Here is a 27,709-nt window from a genome sequence, read left to right on the forward strand (position 1 = left end):
CTACCAGGAAGAGTATATCGTGCAACCTCCCCAGCCTGAATGGGATAGATACGAAAGGTACAGGCCCTATCCCGAGCCGATGAGACGCACCATTCATCCCAAGGACTCCCCCTTGTGCAGGGGCATTTTGGAGCAGCCCATGGAGAAGGTAAAAATGCCAACATGTAAATGCAACGGAACCACTGATCCTGAAAATCACTCCACCGCATTCGAACAACACATGATGTTGTATTCAGACTCATACGCCATGTGGTAAAAAGTGTTCCAAACCACCTTATCGAGGGTGGCGGCAGATTGGTATAAGAAGTTGCCAGCGGGGTCGATATTCAGTTTCAGGCAGATACAAGAAGATTTTGTGAGACGTTTCATCAGTAAGGTGGAGAGAAAGAAAACTTCAGGGGAGCTTATGTCGATTTCCCAAAGACCGAAAGAGCCTCTGAGAGAATACCTCACCCGTTTTAACAACGAGTCCATTACCATACCAGATCTGCAGCAGGAGATAGCAGTTTTGGCTCTGTTGAGAGGAATGCACGAGTGTGAGTTCAAAAGGTACCTGGGGAGGAAGTCATTCACCAATCTGGGAGAAGCATCGAAGAAAGCCAACGAGTATATCATAAGTGATGAGTTGATGTTAATATCACACCCCACCATGGGAGGCCAAGCGTTACAACCAACCAGAAAGGACCAGGCTCCCTCACAGCAACATAATTTCAAAAAGGATCATGGCAGAAAAGAGAGCTATCAGTCCGGAGGAAACTTTTAGGCCAGGTAGCCGTTAGGAGCATATCAGGTTTACACCCCACTAAATACGGCTAGGGCGACCATCTACGCAGTAAACAAGTCAGCGGCTTGGAGAAAGCCGCTACCCCTCAATGCTCCAGGTAACACGAAGAACTTTTGTGCTTTTCATAACGACCATGGTCATTATACAGAACACTGTAAGGAATTGAAGGATATATAATATCGAGGAACTGGTAAGAAAGGGGTATCTATCCCAATAAAAGGCCCGTCTGGATAACAATGGAGGAAATGGGAGGCAGCAGAATTCACAACATCACGCTCCCTATGTACCTACCCATCCGGGATATCCCCAATCAGCCGGCAGAATTGAGCAGGCACCACCTGCTCGACAGGAAACCCGATCACAGCCGGAATCAAGCACACAGGGGGCTGATAGGGGAAAGAGACCCACCATTTGGGTCATCTCAGGAGGACCAGTGCACGGAGGGACGATCAGTGGGGCTGTGCGGAGTTTGGAGGAACACCGTCACCTTGTAAATTATCATAGTACAAGAAAATGGCCAGAACCGCCCAGTTTGCCGATCGTATCTTTTACCTCGGAAGACTGCAGGGGCATTATATACCCCCATGATGATCCGTTAGTACTTGAGCTGGAGATAGCAAACATCCCGGTCAAGAGATGTTTGATTGACGGGGGCAGTTCTGCAAACATCTTATTCTGGGAAGCATTCACCCAGCTGAATATCGACTACCACGAGCTGACGAGGGTAAACTATCCCATCATCGGGTTCTCGGGGGCTACAGTCTATCCTGAAGGCAGTATTCGCCTACCAGTACAAGTAGGAAGGGGAGTGTCGGCAAGGGATTTAATGGTCGATTTCCTGGTGATAAAAGTACCAGCGGCGTATAATGTAATCATAGGTCGACCCTTCATTCACAACGCGCAGGCTGTAGTTTCGACTTAACATCTCACTATGGTATACCTTTCGAACCTGGAACGGACCGAAAGGGTACATGGCAGCCAGGAAACGGCCAGGTCGTGTTATCTGACAGCATTGAAAGCACCAGGGAGAATGGTTCCAAAAACGAATTTAACTAGAGAAACAAACATGCCAGCTAAAAGGCAGAGAGGGGATCTCAGTATGGAAAACTTCGATGAGAGGCCGACCGGAATTCCAAGACCGGCAACCGATTGAGAGACAAAGGAGATAGAACTGGTCAAAGGGGTCCCTGAGAGAACAGTGAGAATAGGAGCTGATATGGAAGTAGATTCGCAGGTTAACCTGATCGGCTTGCTGAGAGAGGATGCAGATGTATTCGCCTTTTCGGCGGACGAAATGCTAGGCATTAACCCCGACATTATCGTGCATCGCCTGAATGTTGACAAAGCAGTAAGGCCGGTAAAGCAAAAGAAACACAATTTCTCCAATGAAAAAAACATGGCTATACAAGAGGAGGTAAAAAAGCTGCTGGAAGCAGGGTTCATAGAAGCTTGCGACTACCCCGAGTGGTTGGAAAACGTGGTCATGGTGAAGAAACCGAACGGCAGTTGGAGAATGTGCGTAGACTTCACCAACTTGAATAGGGCTTGTCCTAAAGATTGCTACCCGCTGCCGCGAATAGATAGGCTGGTAGACTCGACCAGTGGGCACGCTTTGCTGAGTGTTTTGGATGCTTTTTCAAGGTATCATCAAATCAGTCTGCATAAGGCCGACAGGAAGAAAGCTTCTTTCATCACAGATACAGGGGTCTATAGTTACAAGGCAATGCCATTTGGATTGAAAAACACAGGTGTAACCTATCAGAAACTGGTAGACAGAGTTTTTGCCTCCCAAAAAGGGAGAAACATAGAGGTATACGTGGATGACTCGATAGTTAAGAGCAGACTGGCCAGTGACCATGTCGATGATCTGAGAGAGACGTTCGAAACTTTGAGAAAATTCAGGATGAAGCTGAATCCGAAGAAATGTGTCTTCGGAGTCCGATCAAGGAAGTTCTTAGGCTTCCTAGTAAGCGAGAGAGGAATTGATGCTAATCCAGATAAGGTAGAAGCAATTATGAATCTACCAGAGCCGACATGCATAAAAGATGTGCAAAGGTTGACAGGGAGAATGGTTGCCTTGACATGATTCATTAGCAAGTCAGCAGACAAGTCGTTGCCCTTCTTCAACGTGTTAAAGCTGAACAGAAAGTTCAAATAGGGTGAGACGGAGAGGACGACATTTGAGGCTGTAAAACAACACTTGCAAATCCTGCCCACGATAGCGAGACCAGAGGAAGGAGACACTCTTCAGCTATACATATCGGCCTCCCAGCATACTATAGCCGCAGTTTTGATCGTAGAAAAAAATAAAACGCAGATTCCGGTCTAATTTGTTAGCCACATACTGCAGTCAGCAGAGAAACGATATCCACTGATGGAGAAATTGGGGTTGGCAGTGTTAACCGCAGCCAGAAAGCCGAGGCCTTATTTTGATGCACATGGAATTGAAGTCCTCACGAATTTCCCTCTCGAAAGAGCCATGCAGAAAATGGACACGTCGGGTAAGCTCTTGAAGTGGGCAATTGAGCTATCAGAATTTCACATGGAATATCGGCCTCATACATCCATCAAGGCACAACCTCTGTCGGACTTTATTATTGAAACTTCCTACCATGAGGAAGAGGTGGAAGAAGAAAAATGGGAAGTAGCAGTGGACGGCTCTGTTACCAGGCTAGGGTCAGGAGCTGGGGTCATAATAACCACGCCGGAAGGAAATACATTCGAGTACGCCATAAAATTCTCTTTCCATGCATCAAACAACGAAGCAGAGTATGAAGCCGCAATCGCAGGCGTGCAAATATGTGGGGCGGCTGGGGCCATCAAGATTATTTTGACCACCGATTCGCAGTTAGTCGCTAACCAGTTCTCGGGGGAGTACGAAGCAAAGGAAGAGTCCATGAAAAGGTACGCCGAGAAGTTAAAGCAGACAGTAGCACAGTTAGAAAGCTTCGAAATAAAATTAGTTCCCCGATCGGAGAACGTATTGGCAGAATCTCTGTCAAAGCTGGCCAGCTCAAGCGCTTTGACAAAATCTGTGATGGTCGAGGTCATGCATCGAAGGAGTACTGAGGTCGGTGGAAAAGAAATCATGGTAGTAACGAATAACCCTGAATGGTATGACACAATGTGGGCGTATAAGAGAGACGGATCATTACCAGCAGACAAGATGGAGGCAAGGAAAGTGACAAGAAACTCATGCTGGTTTGTTATTATCAAAGGGCTGAAGGAAATAATGCCCTTGGTCCAAGTATGCATTTAATGTTAAGTCTAATAAATGCGGTTCAGTATTAATTAACAAGTTAATAATTCAGTGAGATCAAGTGAGCTGAATGCCTAGCTAGAGGCCGCTTCAGTTCAAGTGGAATTAATGATATTAATCCACAGCTTACTCTTGACTGAACCCGTAGGGTCACACAAATAGTACGTAAACGGATAAAGTATTTAATGGCATTAAATACTCCATCTATGAATATTCGGAATCGACGGATCTTGGTTTCAGTGGGAGCTGAAATCGCCAAAGGCAAGTAAATGAATACTCCGGAAACGATGATATTGCCGGAAACGGAAATATGGATCGTATCGGAAATATAAATATTATCCAAATCGTAGATGTTGCTGGAAACGGAAACATGGTACGTATCGGAAAATATTATCGAAAATGGAAATATTGCCGGAATCGGAAATATTGCCGGAAACGGAAATATTGTCAGAATCGGAAATATTATCGGAATCGGAAAATAATTCCGGAAACGGAAATATTAAATATTTGTTCGAAACAGAAATTAGTTCCGGAATCGGAAATGTTAAATATTGTTCGTATCGGAAATGAATTCCGGAATCGGGAATTTAATCGGAAGCGCATCGTACGAATTAGCATCGGACGAAACTTGCTAGATGAAGGCCTAACACGAAGCCAGGCCCGCGCCCAGCAAGCTAAAGCGCCCAACACACGCTGCCAAAGCCTCGCCAGGCCCAGCGCAAGGCCAGGCCCAGCAAGGCATGGTGCGCGCACATCATGGGCTGCGAGCTGTGCAGCTCGCGTGAGTCGCGAGGCTTGCGCGGGCTGTGCGGTGCTCGTGCTCGTGTGCGGTTGTGTGCGATACAAATCCTAAAGCTATTGGAATTCGTTCTATGATTAAATCCTAATCCTAGTAGATAGAATTTATTTAATAGAGTTCTAAAGGGATTCTAATTAAACTAATTGGTATTCTAATAGGATTCTAAATCCTTTTCCATGACTCTATAAATATGTGCCTAGGTTCACAAATTTATATAGAAGTTCTTTCAAGTATTCAAAGCTAGGATTTTTAAGCAGAAAAATCAGCCAAACACTTCCACCCTAATAGCCGAAAATTCTAAGAACCTTAAGGGCGATTCTAGTTGGTCAATCTTAAGGCGGATCCGGACGTGCTGTGGACTTTCTACGGAGGGACGACACTTGGAGTCCTAAAGACTTGTTCTTGTTCGGTTCGAGCGCAGCTAGGGAGGGCACGCTACAAAGTGTATGCATCCTAGACTAATTATATGATTATGTGCAATTAATATGATTCCTGGCATTAAGGTTTTTCCGCATGATTTATGTTGTTCATATGTATCATAACCTAACTATGACTTTTCGGAGGTTTTAGTTTTTCGAACGCAAAAGTTTATAATTTTAAGATGTTAAATTGAATATTTGCAATCCTTGTTGTTAAACCTTGAATCTTTGATTGACCTACTGTATATGTTTAACAATTTTGAATGCCTAAACTTGTTAATTATACAACATAATTTGTAATTGTAATTAATTTGTTGAAATTCGAATAATTTAGAATTTGATTTGATTTTCATAAGTAATTGACAGTTTAATTAGGTATCCATGATTAAAAACCACCATAAAAATTGTTAATTTGTGATAAATTTAAAATTTTTATGACCTAGATTTGAATCCATGTTAATCGGAAATTAATTGATTAATAAATTTTCGATTTTTCGCCCTAAAAATTATGAAATTAATATGATTTATTAATTTGTCATTAATTTTAAATTAAAAAGTTTTAATTTTTATAAAATTCGCTCATAAAAGTTGCACGCACAAAGCAAAGGACGCTACGTGTTACCCTTAAGGGGTGTTGTATAGTGCGGGAGCTTGTCGCCCGTGCGGTACGAATGCAGCGAGCAACCAAGCATGGCGCGCGCGCAAGGCAATGCTGCCTGGGCGTGTGTGCAGTGTGCATGGGCGATGGGCTATGGGGGGTGGCAGAACAAGACAAGGGCGGGAGAGCGAGACCTGGGTCGCCCAGCGAGCGCTGCTCCGCGCACCAACGAGCGCTGCCTCGCCATCGATCGATTACTCGCCCCCAGCGAGCGATGCATCCCTTCGGTAGCAGCTGCGAAGCGAGCGAGCATGCTGCGCGCAAGCGTGGCTTGGCTTGCTGCGTTTGCGCGTGGCTGCTGCTGCTTGTGCCATGGCTATGCGATCAGTCGAGGGGCATTGATGCCTCGTGCACTCGAAGGGGCTTGGGCGCAAGCCCAAGTGCCTCGTCGTGGTACGATTGAGTCGTTTTGACTTTAATTTGAAATTTTCTGTTCGGAAATAATTTTAATTAACTTTGAAATTAATAATTTAAATTGTTTTCTCAGATTTTAATTTTGAATATTATAATTATTATAAATTTTAATTTATACTAATTATTTTACTAAAATTAAACCTTGAATTAATTTAAATTCATTTAATTCAACTGAAAATAAATTAAATAAATGGATTCGATTATAATTTTATACGAGCTTTAAATTTTAATTAAACTTGTATGTTTCCGGTTAGACTAGAAATACATTTTTATGTTTAAAATTAGTAAAGCATATAAAGTTATTGGTTTAAGTAGGAGCATTTTTAGTCATAAACTCTTGATTAGGTCTACAAATCCTTTAAGGTTAAAACAACTTGATTAGAATTAATAAGGACTGAATAATTGGTAGATTATTGGTGCCCTTGATTAATTGCTGCAAATATTTATGTGATGCATAACAATGTGTTTTACTAACTAGCTATGTGGGCCATTCATGATAATGAATGGGTGAATGGTATATATTGTATATGTGAAGGAAATAATGCCCTTGGTCCAAGTATGCATTCTATGTTAAGTCTAATAAATGCGGTTCAGTATTAATTAACAAGTTAATAATTCAGTGAGATCAAGTGAGTTGAATGCCTAGCTAGAGGCCGCTTCAGTTCAAGTGGAATTAATGATATTAATCCACAGCTTACTCTTGACTGAACCCGCAGGGTCACACAAATAGTACGTAAACGGATCAAGTATTTAATGGCATTAAATACTCCATCTATGGATATTCGGAATCGACGGATCTTGGTTTCAGTGGGAGCTGAGATCGTCACAGGCAAGAAATGAATACTCCGGAAACGATGATATTACCGGAAACGGAAATATGGATCGTATCGGAAATATAAATATTATCCAAGTCGTAGATGTTGCCGGAAACGGAAACATGGTACGTATCGGAAAATATTATCGGAAATGGAAATATTGCCAGAATCGGAAATATTGCCGGAAACGGAAATATTGTCAGAATCGGAAATATTATCGGAATCGGAAAATAATTCCGGAAACGGAAATATTAAATATTTGTTCGAAACGGAAATTGATTCCGGAATCGGAAATATTAAATATTGTTCGTATCGGAAATGAATTCCGGAATCGGGAATTTATTCGGAAGCGTATCGTACGAATTAGCATCGGACGAGGCCCGCTAGACAAAGGCCCAGCACGAAGCCAGGCCGTCGCCCAGCGAGCCAACGCGCACCAGCGCACGCCAAGCCTCGACCAGGCCCAGCGCAAGGCCAGGCCCAGCCAAGGCCTTGGGCGCGCGCGCGGAGCACATCAGTGGGCCGAGCGCTGTGCGCCTAGCGTGGGCCGCAAGGCTTGCGCGGGTGTACGGTGCTCGTGCAATGCTTGTGCGGGAATCCTGAAGCAATCAGGATTCGAAGTGTGATTAAATCCTAAAACTATTAGATAATGATTATTTAATTAGAGTCCTAGTAGAGTTATAATTAAATAAATTAGCATCCTAATAGGATTCCAAAACCCTTTCCATAACTCTATAAATAAGTGCCTAGGGTCACATATTTTCACAGATTATTCAAGTATTCAAAGTGAGTTTTTGAGAGAAAATTCAGACACATTTCTTGACTATAAGTGCCGAAAATCTTTAGTACCTTAAGGGCGATTCTAGTTGGTCAATCTTAAGGCGGATCCGGACGTGCTGTGGACTATCTACGGAGGGACGACACTTGGAGTCCTAAAGACTTGTTCTTGTTCGGTTCGGGCGCAGCTAGGGAAGGCACGCAACAAAGAGTATGCATCTAAACTATGCTATATGATTATGTGTAAATAATATGTATTCCTGGCTAAATGGTTTTTCCGCATGATTTATGAATTGTCATATGTATCATAACCTAACAGTGGTATCACGAGCCTCTTATTATTTTCATAATCTAAATTGCATGAACATGGTTAAATATTACAAATTTGCAAGAATTAAAAGCGGTGATTAATTTTCGTAATTTTTAATTAATTGCAAATTGCGTTTATTTAATTATACGTACGCAGTTTTTCGGCAGTTTTTCGGCAGTTTCTTCGTTACTCATCCAAATCGAGTGATTTTTGTGTCAATTCCGCATGTAAAAGGCATTCTAAAATTTTGATTAACCAGCTATGTGGGCCATTCATGATAATGAATGGGTGAATGGTATATATTGTATATGTACTGTTTTGCAGGTTATGAAGTGACTAGTATGGCCCAAATAGGATAGAAAATATGGTCTGCGTACCATTAATTTGAATGTAATTGGTCTAAAAGTACCAAAGTTGTTTTTCAATTCAAATATGGTCTGCGTACCATCAAATAGTTGTAATTAGTTTTAATTATAGCTTATCCTATTTGAAGAAAATGGTGCCTCCCACGGAGATTTTCAAGACGGACTTTGAAGTCAAAGCTTCAAGATGAAGTCGGGCCATACTAGATCACATTTATCTTATGCATGCTTTAAGTTATTTATTGCTTTAAATATGTCTTAATTATGCATAAGATTGTGGCTTGATTATGTTGCATGATTAAGGATTTTAGTTCACTTAAAATCTAACCAACATAGTAAGAGCCTTAAGTTCCAAACTTAAAAATTGAGTTAAAAGGTGCCATGCCAAAATATACACTTGCTTGGATATCCTTTACATCAATCTAGTAATAGTTTTCGCTCAGCGAGGTGTTACTTATTGGTCCTAAAGGGGCAAGGTACACAAATAATTGTGAGTACATGTTAGTTTTGGTGAAACTCAACGATATAAGTAAGGAGTCCTTTTATGTCGTGGCAAAATCGATAGGTTTACCTAATAAGTTCTTAGACGTACCTATCAACCAAGAATAGTTTCTAGACTATTAGCAAAAGGCTTTTGCTTACCTAAGATGTTTTAGGATTAAGTCGACAAACTGTGCTAAGTTCTTCAATGATTTTAGGATCTTGGAATCATTTTATTCACACCTGCCGGAACACATAATTCGAATAAAATGCTAATGACTTGTTTAAATTGCATGATTGATTTCATTTTCAAGTTATTATTCATGATAAATGTTTAGACTTTGCATGCTTCAATGTATGTTTTAATTATTGTTTATAATTAAATATCTTGCACTGCAATAAATCCTTTTAGAAAGGCAACAGTAAATTTCCTCGATTGGTAGTGAATCCAAGAACGATTCACGGAAATGAGAGAAAGTGAGCAATTTAAAACGTACGTTTCTTATAGCGACTTTTATGGTTGTTTTCGAGTATCAAAATCGAATGGCAAACCAATTGGTGCTTGTGAATTCAAAATACACTGTAGTTTTGAGATCATAAAGCATTGAGCTTAAACGCTCAGCTTTACCAATGGTTAACAACGTAAACATCTTTGTCCATTTAATTCTCGAATGAGTCTAGTCCCTAGACATTCGAATAGATCGATGCTTAGAGAGCTTTAGAAGCTTCTGGTAAGATCATCTAGTTGAAGCAAAATATTCAACATAAATTAAAATGGTAAAAACCTTGTTGGTGACATTGGACATGTCTAACAAAGTATAAAAGTCAACACTAAAGAAATCAATTCTTAAGACTATAAGAAAGGGTACATGAAATAGGAAAACGAGGAACGAATGAAAGGAATTTACGATTCCGTTTCTACCTATAAGTTTATGTTTAAAGAGAAGTGACCTAGCAATCAAACTTCCTTGGTATCATATACCGCTTGAGGTTCTTACTTCGGTAATAACTCAAACAATGGAAGCTAGGATACACTAATGACCTACAAGTGGGAAATGAAGCATGGCAATGCTACATTAGTTGTAGGGTCATCTAGTTTGTTTTAAGTCCTTTCAAAGGCTGGAACTTAATGGCTATTTTGTTCCATAATCAACATACCTAAATTTCTGTTTTCAAACACAGAAAGACTCACATTCAAGAAAAACAAAAACAATGTTTGTTTGTTTATTTGAATGAAATGGTCAATTACAGGTTGAGTCAACATGCTTGATTAAAACAAACAACTCTTTAAAGAACTTTACTAGGTTCAAATCAACCCCTTGATTTGAGTTCCACTAATCTTTGGCATTGTTGCTTAGACCATATCAACAAGTTAACATTCAAAAGCTCTATTTTGATGGACTTTTGAAAGTTCATTGATTTCTAGATCAATTTAAGACGACTAGTCTTACTTGTTGAAAGTAACAAAATATATGAACTATTGTTAGAACGCCTAGACAATAGAGTTCAAAGCTAAAGAAAGATTTTATGACTTTATTATTTCACATGGATTTGAGTGAATGTAGGTTTATTTACTCAAATGTGATATAAGTTGAATCTGTTTGGCTAGTTCAAAGATTCAGAAGTATAAAATCCACTTGGCAAGAAATCATAAAGATCTAGGTTAGATCATGTTGATGATTACTTGAGACCAAATATGATCATCAATGATTGTGTGTTGTAATTTCACAATCTAGGTCTATAAGATATGACATATCTTAGTTGGAATAATCGAAGTCAATTAGTACTTGATTCGATTAATGATGAATCATAAAGACTTTTCCTATAATTTCTAAAACAAAATTCTCAACTACCACCAAACTAAACCAAATTCGTCTAAGCTATTGAAAAGTAATTCCAGAAAAACTTTTCATAAAATATATCTAGAGAGTTGCAAAACTCAGTGGGAGCTTAGTGTTTGTCATTCGACAAACTAAGGCCCAAGTATAGATATATGTTTCATTATGATTTATTCAAATGAGACACAAGGGTATTGTTTCTACCACGAATTTTTGAGAACATAATGTTTGTTTGCTCGAAATAATGTCCTTTTGGAGATTCGTTTCCAAAATGACAAGTGGGAGAAAATAGACCTCGAAAGTCTTCGAGGCGAACAACAAACATAAACGGACATTCCGGAGGCTTTTCGAAGTTCTTTAGAAAATCCGAACACGTATTCTTTAAGGACTTTAGAAGTGGCTTTAAAGAATAGACATCTCTTAGAAGACTTTACAAGTGCTTCAAGGAGAACAGAATATTCAAAGGACTTTTAAGTGGCTATTGATATTCTATTTGTTTGATGTTCTATACCCAAAGTAGGCATAGAGTTCAAGTCACTGGAACTATGATATTCTTCTATTAGATAGTGAAGAAACATGGAGTTCAGGTCACTGAAACTATGCAATTCTTCTATTAGATAGTGAAGAAACCTACAACTTACAGTCAAACTATTATCATGTAGATTAATGAGTTTGTGACCTGTAAGAAAGCTATGACGAAACCCAGATTCCCTAAAATGGTTAGAGGCCATATATAGACTCAAATGTTTTAGATGGTTAAAGGCCATAAAACATACTCAATGTTTTGATGACAAAATTAAAATTTTGTTGATTTGCAAGAATAGTTTCACACCTATTGGTTGCAAGTTTGTTTTAAGGATAAAAACCATCAAACATGAAATTGTGTTCACACGCAAAGCTAGATTAGTTGCTAAAGGTTACAAGCAAATTCATGAAATGGATTGTGTTGAAACCTCATGCATAATCGTAATGCTCAAGTCTATAAATCAAGCAATGATTGCATATTGGTACATATGGCAATTGGATGACAAAACATATTCCTCAATCAAATGTTGGAAGAAAACTATGTACATGGCATGTCATAGGATTTGTGGATCCAAATAATGCTTGAAATGAATGCCAGCTTAGGAAATCTAAGTACAGATTTAAGCAAGCAATTGGGAATTGGAATTGTATTTTAGTGAAGCTAGTAAGTATTTTAGTTTCATAAAATATACATGATTCTTATAGATATATAAGAAGTTTAGTGGGAGTACGTAAAACTTAATTGGTCCTTTGTGTATCACACACATATCTCTCTATTGTGAAATAACATTCAAATGCTAATGACTTAGATTTGAAATTATTCATCAATGATGGACCATGGCGAAACTTAGTACATGAAGGAAATAATGCCCTTGGTCCAAGTATGCATTCTATGTTAAGTCTAATAAATGCGGTTCAGTATTAATTAACAAGTTAATAATTCAGTGAGATCAAGTGAGCTGAATGCCTAGCTAGAGGCCGCTTCAGTTCAAGTGGAATTAATGATATTAATCCACAGCTTACTCTTAACTGAACCCGTAGGGTCACACAAATAGTACGTAAACGGATCAAGTATCTAATGGCATTAGATACTCTATCTATGGATATTCGGAATCGACGGATCTTGGTTTCAGTGGGAGCTGAGATCGTCACAAGCAAGAAATGAATACTCCGGAAACGATGATATTGCCGGAAACGGAAATATGGATCGTATCGGAAATATAAATATTATCCAAGTCGTAGATGTTGCCGGACACGGAAACATGGTACGTATCGGAAAATATTATCGGAAATGGAAATATTATCGGAATCGGAAAATAATTCCGGAAACGGAAATATTAAATATTTGTTCGAAACGGAAATTGATTCCGGAATCGGAAATATTAAATATTGTTCGTATCGGAAATGAATTCCGGAACCGGGAATTTAATCGGAAGCGTATCGTACGAATTAGGATCGGACGAGGCCTGCCGGACGAAGGCCCAGCACGAAGCCGGGCCATCGCCCAGCAAGCCAAACGCGCGCCACAAGCCCAGCCAAGGCAGCGCCCAGGCCTACCGCAAGGCAGGCCCAGCGCGCGCCAAGGCCACGGCTGCGTGGGCCTCGCTGCGTGGGCTGCTGCTCGCACGCACGCGCATGGGCGGCCCTTGTGGCTGCCGTGTGTGTGTGTGTGAGTTTGTGTTCATGCATGATTCCTAAAACTATTAGAGTTAGTATATGATTAAATTCCTATTCCTAAAAGGATAAATTAATTAATTAGAGTTCTTGTAGGATTCTAAGTTTAATTAATTCGTGTCCTACTAGGATTACAATTCCCTTTCCATAACTCTATAAATACGTGCCTAGGGTCACATATTTTCAGAGATTAATTCAAGTATTCAAAGTGAGTTTTGAGAGAAAAATTCAGCCATATTTCTTACCTAAGAGTGCCGAAAATTCTAGTACCTTAAGGGCGATTCTAGTTGGTCAATCTTAAGGCGGATCCGGACGTGCTGTGGACTATCTACGGAGGGACGACACTTGGAGTCCTAAAGACTTGTTCTTGTTCGGTTCGGGCGCAGCTAGGGAAGGCACGCAACAAAGAGTATGCATCTAAATTATGCTATATGATTATGTGTAAATAATATGTATTCCTGGGTTAATGGTTGTTTCCGCATGATTTATGTAATATCATATGTATCATAACCTAACAGTGGTATCACGAGCCCCTTATTATTTTCATAATCTAAATTGCATGAACATGGTTAAATATTACAAATTTGCAAGAATTAAAAGGGGTGATTAATTTTCGTAATTGTTAATTAATTGCAAATTGCGTTTATTTAATTATACGTACGCAGTTTTTCGGCAGTTTCTTCGTTACTCATCCAAATCGAGTGATTTTTGTGTCAATTCCGCCGAACCCAGAATTCTCAAATTCGAAGCCTAACTATGACTTTTCGAAGGTTTTAGTTTTTCGAATGCAAAATTTCGTAAATTTAAGATGTTAAATTAAATATTTGCGATTCTTGTTGATAAATCTTGAATTTTTGATTGACCTACTGTATATGTTTAACAAGTTTGAATGCCTAGCCTTGTTAATTATGCAATCTAATTTGTAATTATGATTAATTTGTTGAAAATTAGAATAATTTAGAATTAATTTGATTTTCATAATTAATTATAATTTAATTAGAAACCTATGATTAAAAACCACCATAAAAATTGTAAATTTATGATAAATTTTAAAATTTTTATGACCTAGACTTGAATCCATGACAATCGGAAATCAATTGAATAATAAATTTTCGATTTTTCGCCCTGAAATTATGAAATTAATATTATTTATTAATTTGTCATTAATTTTAAATATAAATTTTAAATTTTTATGCGATTCGTTCATATAACTTGCACGCACAAAGCAATGGACGCTTCGTGTTACCCTTAAGGGGTGTTGTATAGTGCGGGCATGCGACGACGAGCAAGGGAGCTCGTCGCCCGTGCGGCACGAATGCAATGAGCAAGGCATGGTGCACGAGCACAAGGCAGCAGCCCTGCCTTGTGTCGTGGGCCACGAACTATGGACGTATGGGCATGGGCGAAAGGCAAGCCATGGCAGTCGCGTGTGGGCAGCAAGCGAGCTGCGCCACAACGCGCACTGCCTCGCGCAAGCGCGCGCAGCCTTGCGCGCAGCGAGCGCAAGCTCGCGTGCCACGAGCGCTGCGCCCAGCGTTGAACGCGCGCAATTGCTCGCGCACAGCGAGCGATGGCTCGCGCGCACAGCGAGCGATGGAGCGTGCGCTGGCGAGCGCGCACAGCGAGCGATGGCTCGCGTGCGTCGAGCGCTGGCGCGCGCACAGCAAGCACCACAGCGTGCGATGGCTTGCGATGGAAGATGCAGCAGCTATGCGACGAGCGCATGGGCTGCGCGCACATGGCCAGCAATGGCTGTGTGCGTGCGGCCCATGGGCGTGCAATGCGTAGGGTGTTTGCGTTGCGATTAGATCGTTTTGAATGTTTAATTTGAAATTTTTCAGTTTACGTAATTTTAATTAATTTTAAAATTAATAATTTAAATTATTTTCTTGGATTTTAATTTTGAATATTGTATTATAATAAATTTTATTTATTCTAATTATTTTACTAAAATTAAAATCATGAATTAATTTAAATACGACTGAAATTAAATTAAACTTTTGGATTCAATTATAAATTTATATGAGCTTTAAATTTTAATTAAATTTGTATGTTTCCGGTTAGACTAGAAATACATTTTTATGTTTAAAATTAGTAAAGCATATGAATTTATTGGTTTAAGTGGGAGCCCTTTTAGTCATAAACTCTTGATTAGGTCTACAAATCCTTAAGGTTAAAACAACTTGATTAGAATTAATAAGGACTGAATAATTGGTAGATTATTGGTGCCCTTGATTAATTGCTGCAAATGTTTACGTGATGCATAATGTGTTTTACTAACCAGCTATATGGGCCATTCATGATAATGAATGGGTGAATGGTATATATTGTATATGTACTGTTTTGCAGGTTCTGAAGTGACTAGTATGGCCCAAATAGGATAGATAATATGGTCTGCGTACCATTAATTTGAATGTAATTGGTCTAAAGTACCAAAGTTGTTTTTCAATTCAAATATGGTCTGCGTACCATCAAATAGTTGTAATTAGTTTCAATTATAGCTTATCCTATTTGAAGAAAATGATGCCTCCCACGGAGATTTTCGAGACGGACTTTGAAGTTAAAGCTTCAAGATGAAGTCGGGCCATACTAGATCACATTTATCTTATGCATGTTTTAAGTTATTTATTGCTTTAAATATGTCTTAAAATGCATGAGATTACGACTTGATTATGTTGCATGATTAAGGATTTTAGTTCACTTAAAATCTAACCAACATAGTAAGAGCCTTAAGTTCCAAACTTAAAAATTGAGTTAAAAGGTGCCATGCCAAAATATACACTTGCTTGGATATCCTTTACATCAATCTAGTAATAGTTTTCGCTCAGCGAGGTGTTACTTATTGGTCCTAAAGGGGCAAGGTACACAAATAATTGTGAGTACATGTTAGTTTTGGTGAAACTCAACGATATAAGTAAGGAGTCCTTTTATGTCGTGGCAAAATCGATAGGTTTACCTAATAAGTTCTTAGACGTACCTATCAACCAAAAATAGTTTCTAGACTATTAGCAAAAGGCTTTTGCTTACCTAAAATGTTTTAGGATTAAGTCGACAAACTGTGCTTAGTTCTTCAATGATTTTAGGGTCTTGGAATCATTTTATTCACACCTGCCGGAACAATAAAATCGAATAAAATGCTAATAACTTGTTTGAATTGCATGGTTGCTTTAATTTCAAGTTATTATTCATGATAAATGTTTAGACTTTGCATACTTCAATGTATGTTTTAATTATTGTTTATAATTAAATATCTTGCACTGCAATAAATCCTTTTAGAAAGGTAACAGTAAATTTCCTCGATTGGTAGTGAATCCAAGAACGATTCACGGAAAAGAGAGAAAGTGAGCAATTTAAAATGTACGTTTCTTATATCGACTTTTATGGTTGTTTTCGAATATCAAAATCGAATGGCAAACCAATTGGTGCTTGTGAATTCAAAATACACTGTAGTTTTGAGATCATAAAGCATTGAGCTTAAACGCTCAGCTTTACCAATGGTTAACAACCTAATATCTTTGTCCATTTAATTCCCGAATGAGTCTAGTCCCTAGACATTCGAATAGATCGATGCTTAGAGAACTTTAGAAGCTTCTGGTAAGATCATCTAGTTGAAACTTAATATTCAACATAAATTAAATGTTAAGAACCTTGTTGGGGTGACATTGGACATGTCTAACAAAGTATAAAAGTCAACACTAAAGAATTCAATTCTTAAGACCATAAGAAAGGGTACAAGAAATAGGAAAACGAGGAACAAATGAAAGGAATTTACGATTCCGTTTCTACCTATAAGTTTATGTTTAAAGAGAAGTGACCTAGCAATCAAACTTCCTTGGTATCATATACCGCTTGAGGTTCTTACTTCGGTAATAACTCAAACAATGGAAGCTAGGATACACTAATGACCTACAAGTGGGAAATGAAGCATGGCAATGCTACATTAATTGTAGGGTCATCTAAGTTTGTTTTAAGTCCTTTCAAAGGCTGGAACTTAATGGCTATTTTGTTCCATAATCAGCATACCTAAATTTCTGCTTCAAACACAGAAAGACTCACATTCAAGAAAAACAAAAACAATGTTTGTTTGTTTATTTGAATGAAATGGTCAATTACAGGTTGAGTCAATATGATTGATTAAAACAAACAACTCTTTAAAGAACTTTACTAGGTTCAAATCACCCCTTGATTTGAGTTCCACTAATCTTTGGCATTGTTGCTTAGACCATATCAACAAGTTAACATTCATAAGCTCTATTTTGATGGACTTTTGAAAATTGATTGATTTCTAGATCATTTTAAGACAACTAGTCTTACTTGTTGAAAGTAACAAAAGATATGAAGTATTGTTAGAACGCCTAGACAATAGAGTTCAAAGCTAAAGAAAGGTTTTATGACTTTATTATTTCACACAGATTTGAGTGAATATAGGTTTATTTACTCAAATGTGATATAAGTTGAATCTGTTTGGCTAGTTCAAAGATTCAGAAGTATAAAATCCACTTGGCAAGAAATCATAAAGATCTAGGTTAGATCATGTTGATGATTACTTGAGACCAAATATGATCATCAATGATTGTGTGTTGTAATTTCACAATCTAGGTCCATAAGATATGGCATATCTTAGTTGGGATAATCGAAGTCAATTAGTACTTGATTCGATCAATGATGAATCATAAAGACTTTTCCTATAATTTCTAAAACAAAATGCTCAACTACCACCAAACTAAACCAAATTCGTCAAAGCTATTGAAAAGTAATTTCAGGATATCTTTTCATAATATATCTAAAGAGTTCCTAAACTCAGTGGGAGCTTAGTGTTTGTCATTCGACAAACTAAGGCCCAAGTATAGATATATGCTTCATTGTGATTTATTCAAATGAGACACAAGGGTATTGTTTCTACCACGAATTTTTGAGAACATAATGTTTGTTTGCTCGAAATAATGTCCTTTTGGAGATTCATTTCCAAAATGACAAGTGGGAGAAAATAGACCTCGAAAGTCTTCGAGGCGAACAACAAACATAAACGGACATTCCGGAGGCTTTTCGAAGTGCTTCAGAAAATCCGAACTTATTCTTTGAAGACTTTAGAAGTGGCTTTAAAGAATAGACATCTCTTAGAAGACTTTACAAGTGCTTCAAGGAGAACAGAATATTCAAAGGACTTTCAAGTGGCTATTGATATTCTATTTGTTTGATGTTCTATACCCAAAGTAGGCATAGAGTTCAGGTCACTGAAACTATGCAATTCTTCTATTAGATAGTGAAGAAACCTACAACTTACAGTCAAACTATTATCATGTAGATTAATGAGTTTGTGACCTGTAAGAAAGCTATGACAAAACCCAGATTCCCTAAAATGGTTAGAGGCCATATATAGACTCAAATGTTTTAGATGGTTAAAGGCCATAAAACATACTCAATGTTTTGATGACAAAATTAAAATTTTGTTGATTTGCAAGAATAGTTTCACACCTATTGGTTGCAAGTTTGTTTTAAGGATAAAAACCATCAAACATGAAATTGTGTTCACACGCAAAGCTAGATTAGTTGCTAAAGGTTACAAGCAAATTCACGGCGTGGATTGTGTTGAAACCTCATGCATAATCATAATGCTCAAGTCTATAAATCAAGCAATGATTGCATATTGGAACATATGGCAATTGGATGACAAAACATATTCCTCAATCAAATGTTGGAAGAAAACTATGTACATGGCATGTCATAGGATTTGTGGATCCAAATAATGCTTGAAATGAATGCCAGCTTAGGAAATCTAAGTACAGATTTAAGCAAGCAATTGGGAATTGAAATTGTATTTTAGTGAAGCTAATAAGTATTTTAGGTTCATAAAATATACATGATTCTTATAGATATATAAGAAGTTTAGTGGGAGTACGTAAATCTTATTTGGTCCTATGTGTATCACACATATCTCTCTATTGTGAAATAACATTCAAATGCTAATGACTTAGGTTTGAAATTATTCATCAATGATGGACCAAGGCGAAACTTAGTACATACTGGGTATTAAGATCTATTTACAAAGATCTTATGATATTGTTTAGTAATGGCATTTACTAAATCAAACACGAAAGACTCCATTGGAGATATTCGATCCATATGAATAAATCTAAGTAATGAATGTTTGAACTATGTATAAGCATTTACTAAGTTAAACATCAAAGAATCTAATGAGATTCTTCACCTATATTATATGTCAAATAATTTAGTTGGATTCAGTATCTACTGTAACTGAATGAGCTAAAGTTACATGAATAGAATTCAATTGGGAATTATTCTGCAAAAGAATTTATCATGTATATAATATAATATGAGGATCACCAAAAACGTATCGTATGACTTTAGGCATGACGAACATATACCAATCTCTATTGATCTAAGTAAAGATCAACTAGATTGAGATCAAGAACACTGATGGTACTTGAAAAGGTACATAGGAATAGTTCTTGATTCAAGGAAATAAAGATATGCTAAATATTGATGCTGCACGCATAAACACTGGCAAAGGATCAAGCAAGACCCTTTGGAGTTAACCATTGACAAGGACGAGCTAAAGAGCATCGTGTTTTGAAATGGCAACATGGATTGAAGACCATGAGTTGTTGCGTGGGAAATTAAAATAATAATTTCTATGTTCCAAGATATAGTTGGAGAATCTTCCACATATCTATGAACTGCCTGGATAGGTAAATCCAAACAAAGCATCACTAGTAACCTATACAGTTGAAGTAAAAGTAATTATTGCCTAAGAAGCAATAAAACAGGGTTGTTTAAAGTTCTTCACTGAACTTGGGTAGATCACCTATCTGCTGGCTTGATGGTTCTTCATTGAAAAATGCGTAGAACCACTCTTGAAGCAAGAAAAACGTCTGCTAACTTGATGGTTCTTCATTGCAAAATGAGTAAAACCACCATCGAAGTAAGAAAGACTAGATCGCATAATAAACAAACTCGAAAAGATCTTATCATCATATCTCGAAGAACATTCGATGAAAAGGATATTAAGATTGGCAAAGCAGGAAATAATGCCCTTGGTCCAAGTATGCATTCTATGTTAAGTCTAATAAATGCGGTTCAGTATTAATTAACAAGTTAATAATTCAGTGAGATCAAGTGAGCTGAATGCCTAGCTAGAGGCCGCTTCAGTTCAAGTGGAATTAATGATATTAATCCACAGCTTACTCTTGACTGAACCCGTAGGGTCACACAAATAGTACGTAAACGGATCAAGTATTTAATGGCATTAAATACTCCATCTATGGATATTCGGAATCGACGGATCTTGGTTTCAGTGGGAGCTGAGATCGTCACAGGCAAGAAATGAATACTCTGGAAACGATGATATTACCGGAAACGGAAATATGGATCGTATCGGAAATATAAATATTATCCAAGTCGTAGATGTTGCCGGAAACGGAAACATGGTACGTATCGGAAAATATTATCGGAAATGGAAATATTGCCAGAATCGGAAATATTGCCGGAAACGGAAATATTGTCAGAATCGGAAATATTATCGGAATCGGAAAATAATTCCGGAAACGGAAATATTAAATATTTGTTCGAAACGGAAATTGATTCCGGAATCGGAAATATTAAATATTGTTCGTATCGGAAATGAATTCCGGAATCGGGAATTTAATCGGAAGCGTATCGTACGAATTAGCATCGGACGAGGCCCGCTAGACGAAGGCCCAGCACGAAGCCAGGCCGTCGCCCAGCGAGCCAACGCGCACCAGCGCACGCCAAGCCTCGACCAGGCCCAGCGCAAGGCCAGGCCCAGCCAAGGCCTTGGGCGCGCGCGCGGAGCACAGCAGTGGGCCGAGCGCTGTGCGCCTAGCGTGGGCCGCAAGGCTTGCGCGGGTGTACGGTGCTCGTGCAATGCTTGTGCGGGAATCCTGAAGCAATCAGGATTCGAAGTGTGATTAAATCCTAAAACTATTAGATAATGATTATTTAATTAGAGTCCTAGTAGGGTTATAATTAAATAAATTAGCATCCTAATAGGATTCCAAAACCCTTTCCATAACTCTATAAATAAGTGCCTAGGGTCACATATTTTCACAGATTATTCAAGTATTCAAAGTGAGTTTTTGAGAGAAAATTCAGACACATTTCTTGACTATAAGTGCCGAAAATCTTTAGTACCTTAAGGGCGATTCTAGTTGGTCAATCTTAAGGCGGATCCGGACGTGCTGTGGACTATCTACGGAGGGACGACACTTGGAGTCCTAAAGACTTGTTCTTGTTCGGTTCGGGCGCAGCTAGGGAAGGCACGCAACAAAGAGTATGCATCTAAACTATGCTATATGATTATGTGTAAATAATATGTATTCCTGGCTAAATGGTTTTTCCGCATGATTTATGAATTGTCATATGTATCATAACCTAACAATATGTACTGCTTTGCAGGTTATTGAAAGTGACTAGTATGGCCCAAATAGGATAGAAAATATGGTCTGCGTACCATTAATTTGAATGTAATTGGTCTAATGCACCAAAGTTTGTTTTTCAATTCAAATATGGTCTGCGTATCATCAAATAGTTGTAATTAGTTTAATTATAGCTTATCCTATTTGAAGAAAATGGCGCCTCCCATGGTGAAATTCAAGACGGAGTTTCCAATCCATTTTCAAGACGGACTTTGAAGTTGAAGCTTCAAGATGAAGTCGGGCCATACTAGATCACATTTATCTTATGCATGCTTTAAGTTATTTATTGCTTTAAATATGTCTTAATTATGCATGAGATTATGGCTTGATTATGTTGCATGATTAAGGATTTTAGTTCCCTTAAAATCTAACCAACATAGTAAGAGCCTTAAGTTCCAAACTTAAAAATTGAGTTAAAAGGTGCCATGCCAAAATAACACTTACTTGAATAACCTTTACATCAATCTAGTAATAGTTTTACGCTCAGCGAGGTGTTACTTATTGATCCTAAAGGGGTAAGGTACACAAATAATTGTGAGTACATGTTAGTTTTGGTGAAACTCAACGATATAAGTAAGGAGTCCTTTTATCTCGTGGCAAATTCGATAGGTTTACCTAATAAGTTCTTAGACGTACCTATCAACCAAGAGTAGTTTCTAGACTATTAGCAAAAGGCTTTTGCTTACCTAAAGTATTTTAGAATTGAGTCAAAATACATAATGTGCTTAATTCTTCAATGATTTAAGGGTCTTGGAATCATTTTATTCACACCTGCCGGAACAATAAATTCGAATAAAATGCCAATAACTTGTTTAAATTGCATGATTGTTTTAATTTTCAAGTTATTACTCATGATAAATGTTTAGACTTTGCATGCTTCAATGTATGTTTTAATTATTGTTTATAATTAAATATCTTACACTGCAGTAAATCCTTTTAGAAAAGGTAACAGTAAATTTCCTTGATTGGTAGTGAATCCAAGAACGATTCACGGAAATGAGAGAAAATGAGCAATTTAAAATGTACGTTTCTTATAGCGACTTTTATGGTTGTTTTCGAATATCAAAGTCGAATTGCAAACCGATTGGTGCTTGTGAATTCAAAATACAATGTAGTTTTGAGATCATAAAGCATTGAGTTTAAATGCTCAGCTTTACAAATGGTAAACAACCTAACATCTTTGTCCATTTAATTCTCGAATGAGTCTAGTCCCTAGACATTCGAATAGATCGATGCTTAGAGAAGTTTAGAAGCTTCTGGTAAGATCATCTAGTTGAAACAGAATATTCAACATAAACAAAATGGTAAGAACTCTGGAGTGACATTGGACATGTCTAACAAAGTATAAAAGTCAACACTAAAGAATTCAATTCTTAAGATTATAAGAAAGGGTACAAGAAATAGGAAAACAAGGAACAAATGAAAGGAATTTACGATTCCGTTTCTACCTATAAGTTTATGTTTAAAGAGAAATGATCTAGCAATCAAACTTCCTTGGTATCATATACCGCTTGAGGTTCTTACTTCGATAATAATTCAAACAATGGAAGCTAGGCTACACTAATGGCCTACAAGTGGGAAATGAAGAATGGCAATGCTACATTAGTTGTAGGGTCATCTAGTTTGTTTTAAGTCCTTTCAAAGGCTGGAACTTAATGGCTATTTTGTTCCACAATCAGCATACCTAAATTTCTGCTTCAAACACAGACAGACTCGCATTCAAGAAAAACAAAAAAAATGTTTGTTTGTTATTTGAATGAAATGGTCATTTACGGGTTGAGTCTATATGCTTGATTAAACCAAACAACTCTTTAACAATAAAAACTTTACTAGGTTCAAATCAACCCCTTGATTTGAGTTCCACTAATCTTTGGCATTATTACTTAGACCATATCAACAAGTTAACATTCATAAGCTCTATTTTGATGGACTTTTGAAAGTTCATTGATTTCTAGATCAATTTAAGACAAGCTAGTCTTACTTGTTGAAAGTAACAAAAGATATGAACTATTGTTAGAACGCCTAGACGATAGAGTTCAAAGCTAAAGAAAGAGATTTTATGACTTTAGATTTGAGTGAATATTGGTTTATTTACTCAAAGTGATATAAGTTTGAATCTGTTTGGCTAGTTCAAAGATTCAGAAGTCTAAAATCCACATGGCAAGAAATCATAAAGATCTAGGATAAATCATGTTGATGATTACTTGAGACCAAAAATGATCATCAATGATTGTGAGTTGTAATTTCACGATCTAGCTCCATAAGATATGGCATATCTAAGTTGGAATGATCGAAGTCAATTAGTACCTTATTCGATCAATGATGAATCATAAAGAACTTTCCTATAATTTCTAAAAACAAAATGCTCAACTACCACCAAACTAAACCAAATTCGTCAAAGCTATTGAAAATTAATTTCAGAATATCTTTTCATAGTATATCTAAAGAATTCCTAAACTCAGTGGGAGCTTAGTGTTTGTTATTCAACAAACTAAGGCCCAAGTATAGATATATGTTTCATTATGATTTATTCAAATGAGACACAAGGGTATTGTTTCTACCACGAAATTTTGAGAACATAATGTTTGTTTGCTCGAAATGATGTCCTTTTGGAGATTCGTTTCCAAAATGACAAGTGGGAGAAAATAGACCTTGAAAGTATTCGAGGCGAACAACAAACATAAACGGATATTCCGGAGGCTTTTCAAAGTTCTTCAGAAAATCCGAACACTTATTCTTTAAGGACTTTAGAAGTGGCTTTAAAGAATAGACATCTCTTAGAAGATTTTACAAGTGCTTCAAGGAGAACGGAATATTCAAAAGAATTTCAAGTGTCTGTTGATATTCTATTGTTTGATGTTCTATAACCAAGTAGGCATAGAGTTCAAGTCATTGAAACTATGAGATTCTTCTATTAGATAATGAAGAGACATGGAGTTCAGGTCACTGAAGCTATGCGATTCTTCTGTTAGATAGTGAAGAAACCTACAACTTGCAGTCAAACTATTATCATGTAGATTAATGAGTTTGTGACTTGTAAGAAAGCTATGACGGAACCTAGATTCCCTAAAATGGTTAGAGGCCATATATAGACTCAAATGTTTTAAATGGTTAGAGGCCATAAAACATACTCAATGTTTTGATGACAAAATTGAAATTTTGTTGATTTGCAAGAATAGTTTCACACCTATTGGTTGCAAGTTTGTTATAAGGATAAAAACCATCAAACATGAAATTGTGTTCACACACAAAGCTAGATTAGTTGCTAAAGGTTACAAGCAAATTCACGGCGTGGATTGTGCTGAAGCCTCATGCATAATCGTAATACTCAAGTCTATAAATCAAGCAATGATTGCATATTGGTACATATGGCAATTGGATGACAAAACGTATTGGAATAACTATGTACATGGTATGTCATAGGATTTGTGGATCCAAAAAATAAATGCTTGAAAAGGAAAGCTAGCTTATGAAATCTAAGTACAGATTTAAGCAAGCAATTGAGAATTGGAATTGTATTTTAGTGAAGCTAATAAGTTTTTTAGTTCCATAAAATGCACATAATTCTTATAGATATATAAGAAGTTTAGTGGGAGTACGTAAAACTTAATTGGTCCTATGTGTATCACACACATATCTCTCTACTGTGAAATAACATTCAAATACTAATGACTTAGATTTGAAATTATTTATCAATGATGGACCAAGGCGAAACTTAGTACATACTGGGTATTAAGATCCATTGACAAAGATCTAAGAATATTGTTTTGGATTAAGTAATGACATTTACTAAATCTAACACGGAAGATTCCTTAGGAGATATTCGACCCATGTGAATAAATCTAAGTAAAGAATGTTTGAACTATGTATAAGCATTTACTAAGTTAAACATCAAAGGATCTAAGTGAGATTCTTAACCTATATTATATGTCAAAGAATTTAGCTGGTTTAGTATCTACTGAAACTAGATGAGCTAAAGTTACATGAATAGAATTCAATTGGGAATTATTCTGCAAAAGAATTTATCATGTATGATATAATATGAGGATCGCCAAAAACGTATCGTATGGCTATAGGCATGACGAACACATTGTTAGGTTATGATACATATGACAAAACATAAATCATGCGGAAAACCTTAATGCCAGGAAACATATTATTTACACATAATCATTTAGCATAATTTAGGAGCATACACTTTGTAGCGTACCCTCCCTAGCTGCGCCCGAACCGAACAAGAACAAGTCTTTAGGACTCCAAATGTCGTCCCTCCGTAGATAGTCCACAGTACGTCCGGATCCGCCTCAAGTTAGACCAACTAGAATCGCCCTTAAGGTTACTAGGAATTTCAAAAACTTACCCTTTGAATACTTCAATTGTTTCTATAAATTATGACCCTAGGCACTTATTTATAGAGGTATGGAAAAGGAATTATAATCCTATTAGGATATTAATTAGTTTAATTAGAATCCTGCTAGGACTCTATTAAATAATCATTATCTAATAGTTTTAGGATTTAATCATATTTCGAATCCCGATTGCTTTAGGATTCCCGCACAAGCATTGCACGAGCACCGTACACCCGCGCAAGCCTTGCGGCCCACGCTAGGCGCACAACGCTCGGCCCACTGCTGCTGTGCTCTCTCGCGCGCGCCCCAGGCCTTGGCTGGGCCTGGCCTTGCGCTGGGCCTGGTCGAGGCTTGGCGTGCGATGGTGCGTGTTGGCTCGCTGGGCGATGGCCTGGCTTCGTGCTGGGCCTTCGTCTAGCGGGCCTCGTCCGATGCTAATTCGTACGATACGCTTCCGATTAAATTCCTGATTCCGGAATTCATTTCCGATACGAACAATATTTAATATTTTCGATTCCGGAATTAATTTCCGTTTCGAACAAATATTTAATATTTCCGTTTCCGGAATTATTTTCCGATTCCGATAATATTTCCGATTCTGACAATATTTCCGATTCCGGCAATATTTCCATTTCCGATAATATTTTCTGATACGTACCATGTTTCCGTTTCCGGCAACATCTACGACTTGGATAATATTTATATTTCCGATACGATCCATATTTCCGTTTCCGGCAATATCATCGTTTTCGGAGTATTCACTTCTTGTGACGATCTCAGCTCCCACTGAAACCAAGATCCGTCGATTCCGAATATCCATAGATAGAGTATTTAATGCCATAGATAGAGTATTCAGACACATTTCTTGACTATAAGTGCCGAAAATTCTAAGAACCTTAAGGGCGATTCTAGTTGGTCAATCTTAAGGCGGATCCGGACGTGCTGTGGACTTTCTACGGAGGGACGACACTTGGAGTCCTAAAGACTTGTTCTTGTTCGGTTCGGGCGCAGCTAGGGAGGGCACGCTACAAAGTGTATGCATCCTAGACTAATTATATGATTATGAGCAATTAATATGACTCCTGGCATTAAGGTTTTTCCGCATGATTTATGTTGTTCATATGTATCATAACCTAACAAGGGAAACTCTACAAACGAGCTTTCAGCTTACCGTTAATGAGGTGCATATCGGCATATGAATCGGCACGGCTGATAGAAGAAATACATGAGGGAACCTGTGGGAATCATCTGGGAGGAAAAACCCTTGCACTGATATGCCAGCGCCAGGGATACTACTGGCCAACGATGTTAACGGATGCGCAAGAGTATGTTAAGAAATGCGAAAAGTGCCAGATGTTCTCGGCAGTCATAAACCGTCCGGCTAATGACCTCATGCCAATTCTGAATCCAATACCATTCGCCCAGTGGGGAATGGATATCTTGGGATCGTTCACTACTGCGACAGGGGGAAGAAAATTCCTGATTGTAGCAGTGGACTACTTTACTAAGTGGATAGAGGCAGAACCAGTGGCGAAGATTACAGCAAACCAGGTTAAGAAGTTCATATGGAAGAACATAATCACCATGTTCGGTTTACCAACGGCAATCGTCATGGACCACGGGGTGCAATTCGATTGCTCGCCAGTACAAATTTTTTTGGGCTTATACAATGTGAAGTTCGCCTACTCTTCCGTTTGTCATCCTCAAAGCAACGGATAGGCGGAGGCCGCCAATAAGCAAATACTGTCAGCAATGAGAAAGAAGTTGGAAGAATACAAGGGTGGATGGGC

General features: G+C 37.8%; 1 protein-coding gene across 1 annotated transcript; it reads left to right on the top strand.

The window, feature by feature from the left end:
- Positions 1 to 3,158: 3,158 nt before the first annotated feature.
- Positions 3,159 to 27,638, top strand: LOC110800049 (uncharacterized). Its single transcript, XM_022005334.1, has 2 exons — positions 3,159 to 3,985; positions 27,086 to 27,638. The coding sequence occupies exons 1-2, from the start codon at positions 3,159 to 3,161 to the stop codon at positions 27,636 to 27,638; spliced, it is 1,380 nt and encodes a 459-aa protein (XP_021861026.1).
- The last annotated feature ends 71 nt before the right edge of the window (positions 27,639 to 27,709 follow it).

This window comes from Spinacia oleracea, chromosome 2, assembly GCF_020520425.1.
Source record: "Spinacia oleracea cultivar Varoflay chromosome 2, BTI_SOV_V1, whole genome shotgun sequence".
Classification (NCBI taxonomy): Eukaryota; Viridiplantae; Streptophyta; class Magnoliopsida; order Caryophyllales; family Amaranthaceae; genus Spinacia; species Spinacia oleracea.